This window comes from Vipera berus (assembly GCF_964194415.1).
Source record: "Vipera berus genome assembly, chromosome: 17".
NCBI classification, from domain to species: Eukaryota; Metazoa; Chordata; class Lepidosauria; order Squamata; family Viperidae; genus Vipera; species Vipera berus.
In genome coordinates this window covers 3536097-3553773 of record NC_138220.1, presented here as the reverse complement: position 1 = coordinate 3553773, position 17677 = coordinate 3536097, and the positions used below count along the sequence as shown (strand labels likewise).

General features: G+C 46.4%; 1 protein-coding gene across 3 annotated transcripts in view; it reads right to left on the bottom strand.

Moving 5' to 3' along the window:
* Positions 1 to 627: 627 nt before the first annotated feature.
* The window catches only part of NOC2L (NOC2 like nucleolar associated transcriptional repressor), a 34831-nt gene continuing 17781 nt past the window's right edge, over positions 628 to 17677 (bottom strand). For 2 of the 3 annotated variants that reach the window (XM_081341336.1, XM_081341334.1), the window contains exons 15-19: positions 16039 to 16182; positions 14981 to 15094; positions 14062 to 14200; positions 5654 to 5779; positions 628 to 4046 (exon numbers count right to left, since the gene is read on the bottom strand). In XM_081341336.1, coding sequence (XP_081197462.1) covers positions 3922 to 4046; positions 5654 to 5779; positions 14062 to 14200; positions 14981 to 15094; positions 16039 to 16182 — 648 coding nt within the window. In that variant the 3' untranslated portion in view covers positions 628 to 3921. The remainder of the gene's footprint in view (positions 4047 to 5653; positions 5780 to 14061; positions 14201 to 14980; positions 15095 to 16038; positions 16183 to 17677) is intronic. The other variant, XM_081341335.1, reaches the window with a different exon arrangement.

Below are 17677 nucleotides of genomic sequence, written 5' to 3'. Positions count from 1 at the left end.
GTCCCTGCCAGATGGCACCAAGGGAGCTGGGAAGGGAAGAGATGGGGTGTTCGGCAAGGAGACCCCCCCCCAGCCTCCAACCTCCTTCCAGGGCTCTCCCCACCTCCCCTTAGCCCCCAGCAGCCCTCCTGGGGTGGAGGGAGGGAGGGGAAGAGGAGGGGAGCCCTGGGAAGATGCCCCATCCACCCTGGCAAGTCTGGGGGGGGCACCCAAGGCCTGCCCCTCCCTACCTCGGGCACCCCTTGAGGCCAAAGATGGGGAGGGGAACCAAGAGGAGGGAGGGAAATGGGGGGGAGGGTGGGAGGGTGGGGGGAGGGTGGGCGGGTGGGAGGGGAAAGAAAGAGGCGGGATGCTGCACTTTTCACAATCTTTATTAGAGGTCAAGAAAACAAGAAGTACACCCCCCCTCTGGTTCCCCACCCTCCCACCCACACCCTCCCCCCCCTCCCGCCCCCCAACCCCCCCTCCCTTCCCCCCCTCCCCCACCCCTTTGGCTTCAATCCTGGCCTAGAGGGGGCCTTGGGGGGGAGGAGATCCTGGGAGGAGGGGGGAGGTTTCCCCCCCCCCCTCCCAGGACCTCCCCTCCCCCCAAGGCCCCCTCTAGGCCAGGATTGAAGCCAAAGGCATTGGTGGGGGCTGAGGGAGGCGCAGGAGGGGGGGGGGCGCAGAGAGAGCAGCTTGCCAATGTCTTTGGCTTGAAGTGGGCAAAATGCCCCCCCCAGAGCCAAGGACCTTGGCAGCTGCCCTCCGCCCTGCCCCGACCTCTCAGCCTCCCCCAGTCCCCACCAAGACCCTCGACTTCAACCGTGGCGCAAGAGGAGCTGGCAAGAGAGGCCCTGGGATGCCCGAGGCTGCCCCAGGGGGCTTGGACGCCCCAGACCTCCCCAGGGCCTCCTCGCCAGCCTCCCCCTTGGACCAGGGCTGGCCCCTGACCCTTTTTCCACCCCCCTCCAGCCTTCCAGGGCGTGACCCACCATGCACAGAGCTTGCGCCCTCTGTGCAGCCCTTGCCACAAGTAGGCATGCACAAATGTATTATTGAAATTAAGTGCCAGGTCTTGGAGCCAAGAGGCCCCTATTTTGGACATATTGTGCATGTCTACTTACACCAAGGGAGGAACTGCAGACTTACCTCAAGACACACCTGTTTTCTGGCTCACCTGCCTAGTTGCTGGGGAGATTGGGGCAGGGTTGAGATTCTACAAAGGCTTTTCTCAACTTTGACAAGTTTTAAGTTGGGTAGACTTTCAACTAAGGCTGAAGTCCACCCATCTTTAAGCCTGCCAAGGCTGAGACCTACTGGAGACCTTCAGGGCTGAGGTGCACCCATTTCTGGGGGAGGGATGGCTTAAAGAACTTCAATTCCTGTACATTTGTAGCTGTGGGGATTTGCAATCTCACAGCTCAAAGGAACCCAAGTTCTGCGCATCCCAAATAAGTGGACCTCAGCCCCAAAACGTCTTTAAGTATGGAGAATGACACCCCAACCCCAACATGGATGATCTTATTTCCCGGAATTATCCAGCTACGTTGCCAAGCATTCTGGGGTCCAAAGCTATCAGAAATTCTACGTTGGACTTTAAAATTCCCAGAATACAGACAGAAACTGGAGAAGTCTGGGTTCCACCCGTTTACCTTCCATCTGTTTGCCTTCCCATCTGGATGGGAAGTTAACTTCATTCCCCATAACTCTACACCCCAAGGTCTCAGAGTTCTGGGAACTGAAGGTTTCCCATTCAGATGCGGTGTTTCCTTGGTGTAAGAATTTTTAGCAGAATCCTGTGGAAGCCCACCTAGAAGACCTGGGACTTCTACCTCCAAGATTGAACTTCAATTCCCAGAATTCTCCAGTCTGTGTGCTGGAGAACACCAGAGATTGAATGGCACCCACCTGGTATTGTAGGAACTAGGGTATCCTGTGCCCTCTGTGATGGAAGACTCCCAAGTCCCAGAATTCTGAACCCAGAATTCAGAAGAATTGGAGACCCATCGTCCACAGGACATTGACCTGTCTCCTGGATTGGTGGACTGCAAGCTCCAGAATTCCTAACAGAATTAAGAGTTGGAGACTCACCACTTACCTTTCATGGGATTTGTCTCCGATTGGCAGACTCCCCAAGTCCGAGAATTCAGAACTGGGACGCCCCACCAAGAGACAGCACGGAGCCATCTCCAAGATTTGCGAACTTCAGTTTCCAGAATTCTCCAGTCCATGTGCTGGAGACTGCTGGAGATTAAGTCACAGGAGCTAAATTAAATTAATTCCAGGAGTTAAAACTCATCCCTTTGAAATTTGCATCTTTCAATGGGCAGGCTTCAACTCCCAAAGTGTTTTAAAAGCTGCCTATTTCTGGGAACTGAAGTCCAGCCTTCCAAGAGCCGTTTGGCTTTCTGAAAGCAAGAGTTCAGTTCTTGACCTACCTGGTGGGTTTACATGACCCTGGAGATCAGAGTCCAGTCCATGTGCTGGAGACAGCTGGAAATTAAGTCGCAGCCATCTGGTGTCCTTGGGAATTGGGGGGCGGGTGTGTGGGAAGGGGACCTCAATCCTTAAAACTTATCTAGCCTAGGATTGCTAAGATTTCCGGGAGCTAAAACTCATCCCTTTGAAATTTGCATCTTTCAATGGGCAGGCTTTAATTCCCAAAGTGTTCTAAAAGCTGCCAATTTCTGGGAACTGAAGTCCAGCCTTCCAAGAGCCGTTTGGCTTTCTGAAAGCAAGAGTTCAGTTCTTGACCTAGCTGGTGGGTTTACATGACCCTGGAGATCAGGGTTTCTCCCCCTTAGCAAGATGTGTGGGTTTCAACACTCAAGAGTTCTGGAATTTGAAGTCCACACATCTTCAAGTTAAGGATAAAAAACCCTGATCCAAGTTCTTCTGACACCTCAACTTTGTCCTACAACCCGAATCTACACAATCCTACCAGACATCCGTAGTCTTTACCCAAGGCAAAAGCTAACAGCCGTTATGCCTTCACCCTCCCATCCAGTTTAAAAAGCTAGAGCAGCCATGTTTTCAGATTTATGGGGACCAAATGTACCACAAAGGGCTTGCATTTCAAGTGCATCTCCATAAACCACAAAACATGGTTCTTTACCCAAGCTGAAGACATAAGACTCCCTTCACCTAACTTGCAAATTACAGAGATATCCTGGCTAAGTTGAGGGAATCCCCTCCCGACCAATGATAAGATTTGCTAACTCCTTATCCTAGATCTGATCTGTCAGGTGACCTCAAAAAACAAGTGTGTGGGTCTCAGTTCCTGGTGGGCACCACAGGTGGGGTGAAAAAAGGTCGCAATGCACTGGGTCGCAATGCAGTGAAAGCTGCAGGGAAAAACGTTTCTCCATCGGGATCCAGCCGTTTTGCCCGCCGCAGTTTCAGTGCAAAGAGATCCAGGCCTTTGAAAGAAATCGACAACAGGCTGTTTTTACAAGCCGAGAACCAACGCAAACCTTCCCTTCCCATACAGAAATAAACATTGGGGGGAATTGGGGTGGTGGTGGATTCAAAGCATGCACTGTGCTCTCCCGTCCAGCTCTTCCTGCTGGGTTTGGTCCAAAAAAGAGCCAAGTCTTTAAAAAAGAAAATGGTTTGTAAAAGTGTTCCGGCTGCAACTGCGGTGGGAAGTTGATCTTCATCTCTGCGTCTCCAGAAGAGGAAGGGGCAGCATTGAAGGCCGGCCTCTTTTTTCTTTTTTGAGATGGTTTTAAGGTTTTATTTTGAGATAGTTTTAAGAACCCACATTATTCTAAAGAGGCAGTTTTTGCAGCCACGGGGCACAGGCTTTTTAAGGCTGCCCTGCCGGCTGACCAATTTTCTGGCCTGTCCCTCCAGTGCACAAATTCGGCTTCAGGGCCAGCTGGAACAATGCAGCCCCTTCCCCACCCCTGCCCCCCCACCCTCCAGTCTGTCCATCCATCAGTCTGCATCGGAAAAATCCAAGTCTTCCACCAGGTCCTCTGCTCCTTGTGCCAGCTGTTGCAACTCTGCCCGAGAGAGCGGTTTCCGATGACTCCTCCGTTGAGGCACGGCCTTCTCGCCTGCTGGAGAAGGAAAGAAAGACTTGGTGTCAATCCAACCTCATTGGGGACAGGAAGGGGCGGGGGCAGAGAAGGCAGCTGGGTGCTAATTAATCTCCGGTGCTAATTAATGGATTGTCTGCAGAGCTCAGGAGGGGGCAAGACGGGAATGGCAGAATATAAGTTTTAATAATAATAATAATGGCAGAATATAAGTTTTAATAATAAATAGAGCAATAAATAAGCAAAGCACCTGGGTTTTTCTAAAGGAGATGGAGGATCAAGGAGAAGAAAATCTTTTTTTCCCCCCCCCCCATTTTATTTGAGGGGGGGGAACAACCCTGTAAAGGAGGCGGCTTCCAAAACTCACATCCTAGAAATAAGCGGGGAAGGGTTCCTCTCCAAACGTTTCTGGATGAGCAGTTGCAATCTACGGAGGTGAATTTAGAAGCACTGCTCTTTCCTCTTAAAATAGGCTACTTAGTGAGCACATGGAGCGCGGGGGGGGGGTCCTTTTGGGGTTGGGACCCTCCCCAAACCCTCTGATCTGCCTCTGCATTCTTCTCTTGGAGACCCACTCCGTAAAACCAAGTTCCCACTTTCCCACAAAAGCTGGACCTGCAGATCTTCTCACGATGGTTTAGAAGTCTAAGTGGAGAGACTTAGAAATACGGTGGAGGGGGGGGGCGAGAGGGGAGTTATCAAACCTGCCCACCCAAGCGGAAACTGGAACGGCAAAACCAGACGTGGGGTGAGGCTGCCGCGGCACTCTCAACGTTTCGGCAGCCCCAGAGAGAAAGGATTTTGTGAGTGTGGCACGTGGACGTGCCGGAGGGTGCCAGCCATTGTCTGCTCTGGCCTGTCTCGTCGGTCTATTCTGGGCAGCGGCAGCGAGGCTGGCACGCCAGGCCTCCGCCATCTGCTACTGGGAACTGGGCACTGCGCCGGCCTCTCTTAGATGCAGAGCTGGGGGGGGGGGGAAACGGAGGGGAGGGAAGCAAAGGGAGGCAGTCTTTCCTGACGCAGGGCGAAATTGGAGCCCTTAAATTTTGGATCCTGCAAATAATTTTCCGGCATTAAGAAGAAAGAGAACGCAAAGGCACAATTGCCTGCATATGTCCCTCTGGAGGGGCATTCTTTGGGAGTTTGGGGGACGAGGGTGGGGGTGTTCACTGCGACAGCCCCTACGCCTCTCCCACCGGCCTTGGTCCTGCTTCGAGACCCTCCACTGAGCCCCTGGGGGGCTTCAGGGGCTGGTGTCCCTGGCCCAGCCCGATAGGTGGGGCTGGGGGACTCGCCCTCCCACGTACAGGCAGTCCTCAACCTACAACTGTTCATTTTAGTGACCATTCAAAGTTACCACGGTGATTGAAGCAATGAATGCAACGTTGAATTTTTCCGGCGGCAAATGAGCCACCCTTTGAGTTGTCCTAGAGCCAGCTACACCTGTCCTGTTTGGGGGTTTTTTCCCTAGCAGTTCAAGAGAGAAGATGGCGGTCTAAGATTGAAAGGCCATTAGGGAAAAGATGGCTCTGCAGGAGAGCAGGATGACCTGTGGGAGTCTCTCGGAAACTCCGCAATCCCCTTTTGCTGCACACGGAAAGCAGCCAGAAAGCCTCTTAACTCTTTACCGTCTGAATCGCTGAGATTCTCCTCCTCCTCTTCCTCGTCGTCCACTTCATATTCTCCTTCCTCCTCTTCTTCCTCCTCACTGCTGCTCATGGAGACACGGTCCGCAGCCACTTTCTTCCCTTTCTCTGCACCCAGAAAACAAAAAACGGGAACGGATGGGATGTAAGGTCCCTCTGTGTGCATTCACGGGGAATGTAAAACAGTTCTTCTGCAACCAGTTGCAGCTTAAGGGACGAAAACAAGCTTTTTTATTACTATTATTATTATTATTATTATTATTATTATTATTATTATTATTATTATTATTATTATTATTATTATTATTATTATTATTATTATTATTATTATTATTCCTGGACTTTTTAATCAAGAGAAAAGAGCTAAAAGCAAAGTGAAGGGTATGATTTATTGCCACCTGAAGCTCGCTTAAAGGACAGTGTCCCAATGTGTGCGCAGGAAGTCCTCAACTTAGGTTGACACGCTCCCTAATTCAGATTGAAAGAATCAGCTTCCTCCTCCAGTGCCAGCCACAGGAAGAAGCTGGGGATTTGCACCGATTAAATAAAAACAGGCTGTCTTTTTCGGAATGCCATTTTTTTAAAACTGGATCTAGAGAGACGGGTTTGTTTGTTTTTAAACAACTACGAGTCTGTTTTTAAAATTAACAATTTAAAGCAATACAAGTTTCATGTTGTGGTTGCAATTTATACACCCCCTTTCTATCCTAGGTGGAGACGGTCCAAGTGATACAAATGAAATGAAAATAAACTTGAGGGGGGGGGGAAACAGAAAAATAAAAACCATTAAAGCGTGTGAATTTATTTTCTGCTTTCCCTTATATCCCCTATTTCAGCCGAACAATCCTCCCAAAGCAGGACTAACCGTAGAAGGAACTAGAAAAATCAAAATGCAATAAATGCTGTTTAAAAATAAAAAAAAACACTCTGGTTTCCTGGCTGGGCTAAGGTTTTTGTTTTGCGATTCTCCGGCTGCTGTGTGTTTTATGCCTCATCGTATTTTGCATTTGAATATATTTTTGCTCTGAGCAGACTCATATACTGAGATGGGCGGCTGTATAAATCAATTTAATAAATAAACCTCTGGCATCCTTCCCATAGGGCAGAGTTGGGGAACGACGGCCCTTTTATGACCTGTGGACTTCAACTCCCAGAATTCCTGAGCCTGCCTGTGGAAGGAAGGAAGGAAGGAAGGAAGGAAGGAAGGAAGGAAGGAAGGAAGGAAGGAAGGAAAAGGGAGAAAGACAAGGAAGGAAAAAAGTGAGAGATAAATAGGGAGAGAAAGAGAGAAAGAGAAAGGAGAGAGGAAGAGAAGAACGTAGGAAGAAAGAAGGAAGGAAGGAAGGGAGAGGGAAAGGAAAGAAATAAGGAAGAGAAAGACAGAAAGAGACAGAGACAGAAAGAGAGAAAGGGAAGGAGAGAAAGAGAAAGGAGGGGAGGGAGAAAAGAACATAGGAAGAAAAAGAGAAGACAAGGAAGGAGGGAGGGAGGGAGGGAAGGAAGGGAGCATCACTGTCCTCTCCTGATTATTCCCAGCCCCTGAAATCTCGAGGTAGACTGCCTCTGCACAGGGAGGCTCCGTGAGGCCCAACTGTGGCACCTTTTGGGGGATACAAGTCCGGAAACAAAAGCCGGAGGGAAGGAAGCTGTTCAGGTGGTTCTGGAAACCCCACAGGGCCCCGAGACCCAGGTCAAAAGCTTCCCAACGTGTTCCTAAGACCTCGCCTCGCCCCCGTTCAAAGGTGCAGGGCAGAGAACGAGGCTGCTTGTGAGGGCGTGTGCACACACACACACACAAACTGGGAGCAGAGAGCGCCTTGTCTGAGTTGCCAGCTGCCCCTTCCTGGAGTCGGAGACCTCAAGTTTTAATCCAATTTAGACAGGAAAAAAAAGAGAGCACTCTAAAGGATTTATTAATCACTTTAACGAGGGAGCTATTACGAGAGGGTGTAGCCAGGCTGGAAAACGGGGAAAAGGGGGAGGGGGAGAGAAAGAGATGGGAAATTCTCCCTGCGCCCCTCCCTCTCCAGCCTCAGCCTGGCACTCATTTGTGTCTTCACCCCCAACCCCCCCCCCCCGAATGATTTGGGGGTGAGAAGGGCTGAAGAATCTGATGCCGTTGCGATTGCAGAATGCAAAACAAAGGATCTCTAAGATGCTACAGCGTTCCGCTCTTAAAATTTGATTTCCACCCCTTTAGGCACAGCCCACCCGGCTCTGCCCCTAATCTGGCCAGAATTACCCACACACAGAGGGGAGGTGGAGCCCACCCATCCCCCCCCGCCCCAACCTTTGTACCATGGGGACCTAGCTTTGGGAACTCACTGCCACTAGAGGTAGCTGTGATGCCAAGGCAATGTTGCTCAACCTTGGCCACTTTTAAGTTGGGTGGACCTCAACTCCCAGAATTCCCCAGCCAGACCACCACCCTCATAGCCCTTCCAGGCCTGCGGCTGCTTTTCTGTATACCCTTCTGCAACCCACCCCCCACCCAACTTGCACTCAAAACAGAAGGCGCAAAATGCAGACAGGACACAAGGTATAGGCGCAAAAACGCAGAAACAAGTTACGAGTCCCTGAGGGACATTTGGAGACAATCCCAGGCTGATTGCACCATCCATTATCCCCAGGTACCCCCTTCCTTGCATTCAGGGGAGGGCAGGGGGGTGGGTGCAGGACTGGTTAATTAAAAGGAGCACAATCAACCTGGCCAGCCGCAGCAAACTCACTGGGATCACAACAACGAGCCCCATCATGATTTCTTCTGTTTCCCACCCCCCACCCCCAAGTCTCCCAACCCTCTCTGGTCACCGAGTCCCCTTCCCACCCACCCCTATTCAATCGGCGTAATGTGATTACGGGCTGGATATCCGCTAAAGTTCATTAGACCTGCGCCGTGGCTTAATGTGGACAGATCGCTCATTACGGCCCCGGGGTCTGGGGAGATGGAGTGCCAGCCCAGCGGTTTCCCGCAGCTTTAATTGCCTCCTGACACGGCAATCCACCATCAGGCCCCCAGCCCATTAATAACCAGGGGCAGCGGCAGCTCCCTCCCCCACCCGGAGCCCCATCAGCCGGTAAATGAGAGGAATGCGTCCCTGTTGTGGCTGCAGACAAGCCATTGATCAAATCTGGCAGGCAGGAGGGTGACCCCCCCCCTTCTCAGAAACTAGAGGGTGGGTGGGTGGGTGTCTGGGATGGAGGGGTGCAGGTCCTTGACCTCTTGCCCTTTTTCTGCCAAAGAAGCCAAACCACCTCTGTGCCTGGGCTTTTTATTCATAGCCCACGCCATTGTGCAGAGGGAAGGAGAAAGAAAGAAAGAAAGAAAGAAAGAAAGAAAGAAAGAAAGAAAGAAAGAAAGAAAGAAAGAAAGAAAGAAAGAAAGAAAGAAAGAAAGAAAGAAAGAAAGAAAGAAAGAAAGAAAGAAAGAAAGAAAGAAAGAAAGAAAGAAAGAAAGAAGAAAGAAAGAAAGAAGAGAGAGAGAGAGAGAGAGAGACCCATTCTGTTTAAGCCATGATTTATTTCAAGTATGCTTTCCTGGCTGAGCCACATGGAACGGCTGGTCCTTTGCACTAAACAGTAAACAGCCGTGGCTTCCAGGCCACAAGGACAAACCCACACAATTTTGGGGCGTGTGGGCAAACGCAACAACACAAAGCAGCAGTCCATGGGCATGGGAGATGCACAGGTAGTCCTTTTTTGGTGACAATTAGGACTAGCGACTTGATTGTTAAGCAAAGAGATTGCTAAATGAAACTGCAATGAGCTTATGATCTTCCGTCAGCTTTCTGCGAAGGTTGCAAATGTGGCCAGAGTTACTTTTACATCACTGTTGTACTGAAGTCACTAAAAAAGGACTATCTGTACATGCAATCATGTTTTTTCTCTCTCTCTCACCCCCTGCTAAAAGCCACTCTGCTCTGCTAGCCATGTGTAGGACTCAGAGCTATTCCTACCCCAGCTGAAAGCTACTCCAGGGGGAAACCAAGCCAAATCTTGTGGCAGGGGGTTCCAAAAGCTCAAAATTACACCTTTGTTCCTACCTTTTCCCAATTCTACTTAAAAATGGGGGTTAGGCCCAACTGCCAACAGGAACGGAGAAAAATATTTCTATCTACTTTCCTCTGGTAGAAGCTGGGGAATTCAAAACCCAGTATCCTTGGCCAAAGTGAGGATGATGGGGGTTACAATCCAACGCTTCACTTCCCCAAACTGGGATTTAACAGGGGGAGGGGCAGACATTTGCACAGCACCCCATCTTTCTGACTGGGGTCCAGCAGCTAAAGGTGAACCAATCCGTTTTTTAGGGATTTTTGACTTATTTCAGGGGAATGCCCGACGCCACCGTGCCTTTTCCAGACCAACTTATTCCGCTGAGGCTGGAGCTGCTATAAAACGCTAATGAGTGCTTAACTATGGCAATATTTAATTAAAAAAGAAGAAGGGGAAGAGGGGCTGTGAGCTGCTGCTAATTAACAGAAAATTGGTAATTTCCTAGCTATTAGCAGCTTATTTTCCACTCATCTGAACACAGGCAAGGAAGCACAGCGACAGCATAAATAGGTTGAACACAATCTGGCTTATCCAGAGGCACACGTGGCTGGCAAAACTGGGGGAGCCCATGACCTCTCTTGGCATTCACCCCAACCCCCTATGGGGCAGAGGACAATTAGTCAATGGAACAGCTGGCCTCCTAAAACTGTGGGCTCTCTATGGCTGCAAGTTTTCAAAAATAGGCCCGACAGGAATTCCCAGAATTCCTGAGCCAGCATGGGGGAAACGTTGGCCCCCTCATGACTCGTGGACTTCAACTCCCAGAATTCCTGAGCCAGCCTGGCTCAGCATGGAAACCTCTCCCTTTCTCCTCAGCATGGCTGGCTCAGGAATTCTGGGAGTTGAAGTCCACGAGTCATAAAAGATCCAAGGTTGCCTATCCCTGAGCTAGGGGAATCTCCGTCATGGGTTGCCCCAAAGAGGCTCTTTCAAAAGGCAACTGGACTTGTGCTTGTCAAAGTCCGGTTGCCTGCTGAAAGAGGACCTTTGGGAAAAGAAGGTGAGTTCCAGATGAGATTTGGCACCCTGACTAGCCTTAAGGCCCTTAAAACAGAAGTCAAGCTTCTATACCTCATGAATCCTTGAACTTTGGAAAATTCAAGGAAGCTTGATTTTTTTTTAAAAAAATTAAGAGATTTAAATGATGTTGCGTCTCCCAATTCCACAGAGGTAAAGTGGCACCTGAGGCTGGTCTGCCCTCCCAATTCAGCACCCCACAGACGGAGAGCTGCTTGACAGAGAAAGGAAGATTTCCAGATGTGCCAGCACCTTCTCTCCCTGCTCCAGAAACATCACCACCCCCCTATCCATCTTCCCTCCCGGGAAAACCCGTCTTGGCTGAGTGGATAGCTTCCTTCGAAAGGAAGGAAGGAAGAAAAAAGCCGACATCACCGGTGCACTGAGGCACATCCAAGTTGCCTGTTGAAGAATACGGGAACAACCTGCGTGGCGGCCACCCTCCGTGCACAGGAGTCAAAGCAAAAGAAAAACGCAGCAGGATTTTGGTTTTGGGCGATAAGTCTCTCTCTCTCTCTCACACACACACACACACACAGAGAGAGAGAGAGAGAGAGAGAGAGAGAGAGAGAGACAGAGAGACAGAGAGACAGAGAGAGAGACAGACAGAGAGAATCGTCTCAGGACAAGAGAGACAGCAAATCAACCAGGGATGGATAACACCACCTCAATTAATCCTTCACAAACCTAAGGGAAAGTGTGTGGAATTGGCTGCAGCAAAGCTTAATCTGTCTGTCTCTCTGTCCTATCTATCTATCTCTCCATCTCTCCTATCATTTATCTTATGTATCTCTCTCTCTATCATTTATCTACCTCTATCTCTTCTACATCTCTCCTATCATTTATCTTATGTATCTACCTCCTATATCATATCTACCTACCTATCTCCTATCATTTATATTATGTATAACTCCTATCGTTTCTCATCTATCATCTATCTATCTATCTATCTATCTATCTATCTATCTATCTATCTATCTATCTATCTCCTATCATTTATCTTACGTATCTCTCTCTCTATCTCCTATCATTTATCTATCTCTCTCTTCTATTTCTATCATTTATGTATTATATCTGTATCATATCTACCTACCTACCTATCATTTATCTTATGTATCTCTCTCTATCTCCTATCATTTATCTCTCTTCTATCATTTCTTATGTATCTATCTCCTATCATGTCAAATCTATCTACCTACCTATCTCATTTATGTTATGTATCTCTATCTCCTATCATTTATCCATTTATATTTCTATTTCTATCTATCTATCATCTATCTATCATCTATCTATCTATCTATATCTATCTATCTATCTATCCATCCATCCATCTATTATCTATCTATCATCTATCTATCTATCTATCTATCTATCCATCCATCCATCTATTATCTATCTATCTATCTATCTATCTATCTATCTATCTATCTATCTATCTATCTATCTATCTATCTATCTATCTATCTAATCTATCTATCTATCTATCCATCCTATCATTTATCTTATCTTATCTTATCTGTCTATCTATCCTATCATTTATCTTATGTATCTATCTATCTAATCTATCTAATCTCTCTCCTATCATGTATCAGAATTTTCTTTCTTTTTCTTTCTTTCTATCATCCACCTATCAATCCTCCGTTATCCCTCCCTCCCTCCCTCTACCTCCCTATCAAAAATAGCACTTGGAAAATTTCAGGAAGAATAAACCTCACCTGCTTGTCTTACAGAACAAGTTTAAATTCCCTGGGGACATTAATCACTCTCTGGTATACCACCTCTGACTGTGGAGGTTACACACACACACACACACACACACACACACACACACACACACACACACACACAGGTTGCTGCCGGGCCATCCCGACTGTGCCTTGGGGCTGTATAAGTCTTCCTACCCTCAAGAGAGGCCTCTGCTGATCAAAGTGCCAATTTGGCTTTGTAATTGGTGAAGCTTGCATGGGAGTTGTAAATAACCTTTACCTGAAAAGCAGCAAGCTGGAAGAATTGTGTCCCATTGAAAGGAGGGTGTAAGTTTGCAAATAACAGGAATAATTAAGAATCTGCCACACAAATTAAAACTATTTCAAGTTCGGGATTTTGGATATAAAATGCCCCACTCCAACCGTCTCTTTCCTTCGTCATTTTGAGTCAGAGTTTCTCAGATTGAGACAGAGTTGATTCCGTTTCAAGACACTTCAGAAAGGGGAAAAGATGCATGTTGCATTGAAATCCTTTTCAGTTTTAAACGTTTTCCCTAGCAATCAACTACGATGGTGGTTTATCCACGGATTTGTTCCTGGGTTATGGGACATGAAGGTTTCTTAGATGCTATATATATTGCCATTTTAAAAAAAATTTGTTCCATCACTCGTTCGCTGAGATGGGCACCCATACAGACTGAATAAGGACCTTTTTAAAAACTGATTTGATACCTGCAATGCAGTGATTGTATAAAACTGCCCCAACAATCCAATTTATTACACTCATTGTTTCCAACTGGTGCCTCTGCGTGTTAAAATAAATTTGCCAAGCTTGAGAAAAATCACTTAAAAAGAAAAAAAAAGAGGTTAAAGGCGTATTTTTCAGACAAGATTAGAAACGAATCTCTTCCAAGTGTGTTGACTAAAACGAATCTCTCCAGCTGATGGCTGATTTTTTTTTGAGGCTACTTATGTCCCTAAAAATGATTACTTAATTCAGTTATTAATCTTTCCTTAATCGGTTCCTTACTGTGAACGTGTCACCATTTATTTACTGTGGGTGTAAATGATAACAATAACAATGATTTGTATACTTTAGCAGTAACAGTAGGGAGCCAGGCCAACTGAATAAATGAATGAATGAATAAAATCACAGCAGTACTATCAATTCAAAAGATCTCACATCCAATTTTTTTTTTTGGCCAATTTTGTAAATTTGTTGTGCTTTTAAATGAACTGGGGCTTAAAACGGATTCCGAAAGCACTCAGGCAGATATGCACATCCCTGAGCTGCGTTTTAAAAAGGGATTTCCCCCCCCCCTAGAAAACTGTTTTAAAATGGAAAGGAGGGAGGGGGCAGAGAAAAGTATTCTCTCCACTTTTAAATTGTTTTAAATTCTATCTCGAGGGTTTCCAAACATGGCAACTTTTAAAGACTCGTGGACTTCATCTCCCAGAATTCATGGCTGGCTGAGGAATTCTGGGAGTTGAAGTCCACAAGTCTCCAAGTTGGAAGGGCTCTGTTTTTGCTGGAAGCTAAGTAAATTTGTGGCAACTGAGCAAAGGGCAGTGCAATTTGTGGTGTTCCGTCTTGCATCAAATGCTTCCTCCTACCTTTATGGGAGAAGACATCGGAGGCCTCCTCTTCCGAACTGCTCTCCATTTCAAACAGGTCCTTAAACTCCCTTTTATCTTCCTCTTTCTTTTCGTTCGGCTTCTTGCGTTTGATTTCTGGGAAATTTAGATCTTCCAGCTGCAGCCAAGCAACAAAGGAAGAAGGGGGGGGGGAAGAAGAAAAGAAAGATATTAAAAAGTAAACACAATTTGGCCCCAATGCAGAAGCAGCTGGGTGGTTATCCTAAGGATGTTTTTAAATACAAAATTTTATACACACACACACACACACACACACACACACACACACACACACAGAATAACAAGAGTTGGAAGGGACCTTGGAGGTCTTCTAGTCCAACCCACTGCTCAGGCAGGAAGCTGAGGAAGCCTGGCTGAGGAATTCTGGGAGTTGAAGTCCACAAGTCATCAAAGGGCCAAGTTTGAAGATCCCTGCCCTAGAGCATATTTTCGCTTCCCAAACAGAGTCTGAAATATTGAGGCGGGCGGGGCGAAATATCCTACAGAGAAATCTTGAATTTTAACTACGGCAGGATTGTAAAAAAAGCTGGGACTGTCTTTCATTTTCTAACCCTTTCACCCCAGCCAATGCAGCCTCCACAAAAGAATGCAGAAAAAGTCCTCCCTGTTTTTGAGTTTCTGACTAGTTTCCGAGCAAGATCTCGGAATTATAGCTAAATGAAAACGTTGGGGGATCTCAACATGAGGGGTAAAAATACTCCTTCGATTGCAATCATTGTGTGGCCAAACGTACCATGATACAAAGCCGGGTGGCTTGTGACTTAAAACCCTGGCAAAGTCAATTAAGCAGAAAGTAGCAAGGGATCAATTGGTCACCCATTTGTGCTCCTCAGCCAGGATCTCAAAATGGCTTAGATTTAAGGATCTGGGTTCCTACCCGTTCTTTGCCAGTAATTTCAAGCTGTATTTCCTTCTCTCTCAGCTTCTTCCAAGTCACGTAGTAAGACATTAGAGGCGTTCCTTCTGCTTTTACGCTTTTTTCCCACCGCTCCTGTCAAAAAAATTCGCCGGAGACATAAGAAGGCGTTTCCTAACATTCAGAAAACCAACTGCTTTTTCCACTTCGGGTGCAGTGTGTATGTGTGTGTGTCCATATTTTTATTCCAGCTCTGGAGACTGAAGTGAAATTGCAAAAGCCAAGAGGTGTGTTCAAAATGGCTTCGGAGGGAAAAATCTGGAACTTTTTTTGTCTCCTTATCCTTTTATTGTTGTACAAAAGCAATACCTCGCCAGGTTTTTGCACACTTATGACTGCTGCGGCACCCCTATGGTCATTTGATCACAATTCTGGTGCTTGGCTCATATTTACGATGGTCGCAGTGTCCCTCTGTGTGTGTGTGTGTGTGAGACGTGGTCTGAAAAAGCCAAGTTAATGGGGAAGCCTGGTTCATTAACCACCGTGAGAGTAACTTAAGATCTGCAGTGGTTCGCTTAAGGACTGTGGCAAGAAAGGTTGTAAAATGGGGCGAATCACACGTAACAACTGCCTTGCTTAGGAACAGAAATTTTGAGGTCAGTTGTGGCCGTTAAGTCGAGGACTACCTGTATATTGCATGTTCTTGTAATTTTTAATTTCCTTTTTGCTTAACTGATTGTTCTAATGGTGAGTGTGTTGAGCTAAGAGGTGGGGAGGTGCATTATAACTAAATTTATTTGTTAAGAATTTGAGAATCAAACGGACTTGGTTATAGAGCAGGGGGTCTTCCAACGTGGCCCTTTTAGGACATGTGGACTTCAACTCTCAGAATTCCTCGGCCACGCACGCGTGCCTGGCTGAGGAATTCTGGGAGTTGAAGTCCACAAGTCCTAAAAGGGCCAAGCTGGGAGACCCCTGGTATAAAGCTTCCCTTTTTCAAGGCATGAAATAAGCAGGTGTTTCTCTTGGAGGGAAAACCTTCCCCAACTGAACAAAAGGGGAAAAAAGAGGTGACTCACCACCGCCTCCCGGTTCGAGACGCCAAAGGAAGCTTTCTGGCGCTTGGCGGTGATGAACGCGGCGTTCTCCTGCAGTTTTTCCAAGAGCTGACGGACCGTTTTGCAATAGTTGGCAATCTTGCAATCCTTCAGAAAGGACTTCAGCTGGAGAGGAGGAGGAGGAGGACGGGGACCGGAAAGAAAGAAGACAGCAAAAAAAAATTCCATGAATGGCGCTCTCTCTCTCTCTCTTTTGAAAGTCTGACTTGCATAGAGTTTCCTATTCCCATGTTTGGATCTGGCTGGCAAAAGTGCAAAAATTAGGATGGGTGGGATGCAGCCTCCTCCAAGCCTTGGCTCCAATTTAAAGTTGGAATATATAAAATAATTCTTACGGTCTTGCCAAGTAGGGGAAAAAAATAAGAAGAAGGAGAACGAAAACAGCCTCTAGAGTCACAAGCTGTTGATGGGAGTCTTGGCGAAAACACTGACCCCAATGGAGGCAGGTCTTCCGGTGGCCCTTGGTGACCTCTGAATTTGAGGCCAGCAATTGTTGTCCCTGACAACCAAAGATCCCATTTTATATCTTTGCCTAACCCCCAAAAGGAGCTGATGTAGGCCAAATTGCTTGGAAATCCAGCCTGGTTGCTTTCTATCTAGTTAACACTTTAATTTGTGCCAAGAAAAGAGACAGCAAACGTGTATTTGGGCAGGCAGGCAGGACGAAAGAATAAGAAAGAGAGAGGAAAGGAGGAGAGGAGGAGGAGGAGGAGGGGGGGAAGGGCAAAAGGAAGGAAGGAAAAAACGAAGGAAGGAAACAGAAAGGTAAGAAAAAATTAAAGTTTCCTGCCTGAGCAGGGGGTTGGACTAGAAGATCTCCAAGGTCCCTTCCAATTCTGTTATTCTATTCTATTCTATTCTATTCTATTCTATTCTATTCTATTCTTCATTCCTCTTACTATTCTATTCTATTCTATTCTATTCTTCATTCCTTCTATTATTCTATTCTATTCTATTCTTCATTCCTTCTATTATTCTATTCCATTCTATTCTATTCTATTCTTCATTCCTCTTACTATTCTATTCTATTCTATTCTATTCTTCATTCCTCTTACTATTCTTCTATTCTATTCTATTCTTCATTCCTCTTATTATTCTATTCTATTCTATTCTTCATTCCTCTTACTATTCTATTCTATTCTATTCTATTCTATTCTATTCTATTCTATTCTATTCTATTCTTCATTCCTCTTATTATTCTATTCTATTCTATTCTATTCTATTCTATTCTTCATTCCTCTTATTATTCTATTCTATTCTATTCTATTCTATTCTATTCTATTCTATTCTATTCTATTCTATTCTATTCTATTCTTCATTCCTCTTATTATTCTATTCTATTCTATTCTATTCTATTCTATTCTATTCTATTCTATTCTATTCTATTCTATTCTATTCTATTCCATTCCATTCGAAAGAGTGAAATAAAAAGGGAGCGAGGGAGGAAAGATATATCCAATTTCACGTACATCATCTTTAAACTGCATGTTGTTTTGTTGGAGCGTGACCTTCCCCAGTCTAACCAGCTCTGGACCACAGCTCCCATCAGGCTAGCTGTGGCTGATGGGAAAGCCCAGTCCAATCCTGGCTGAAAGGGCAC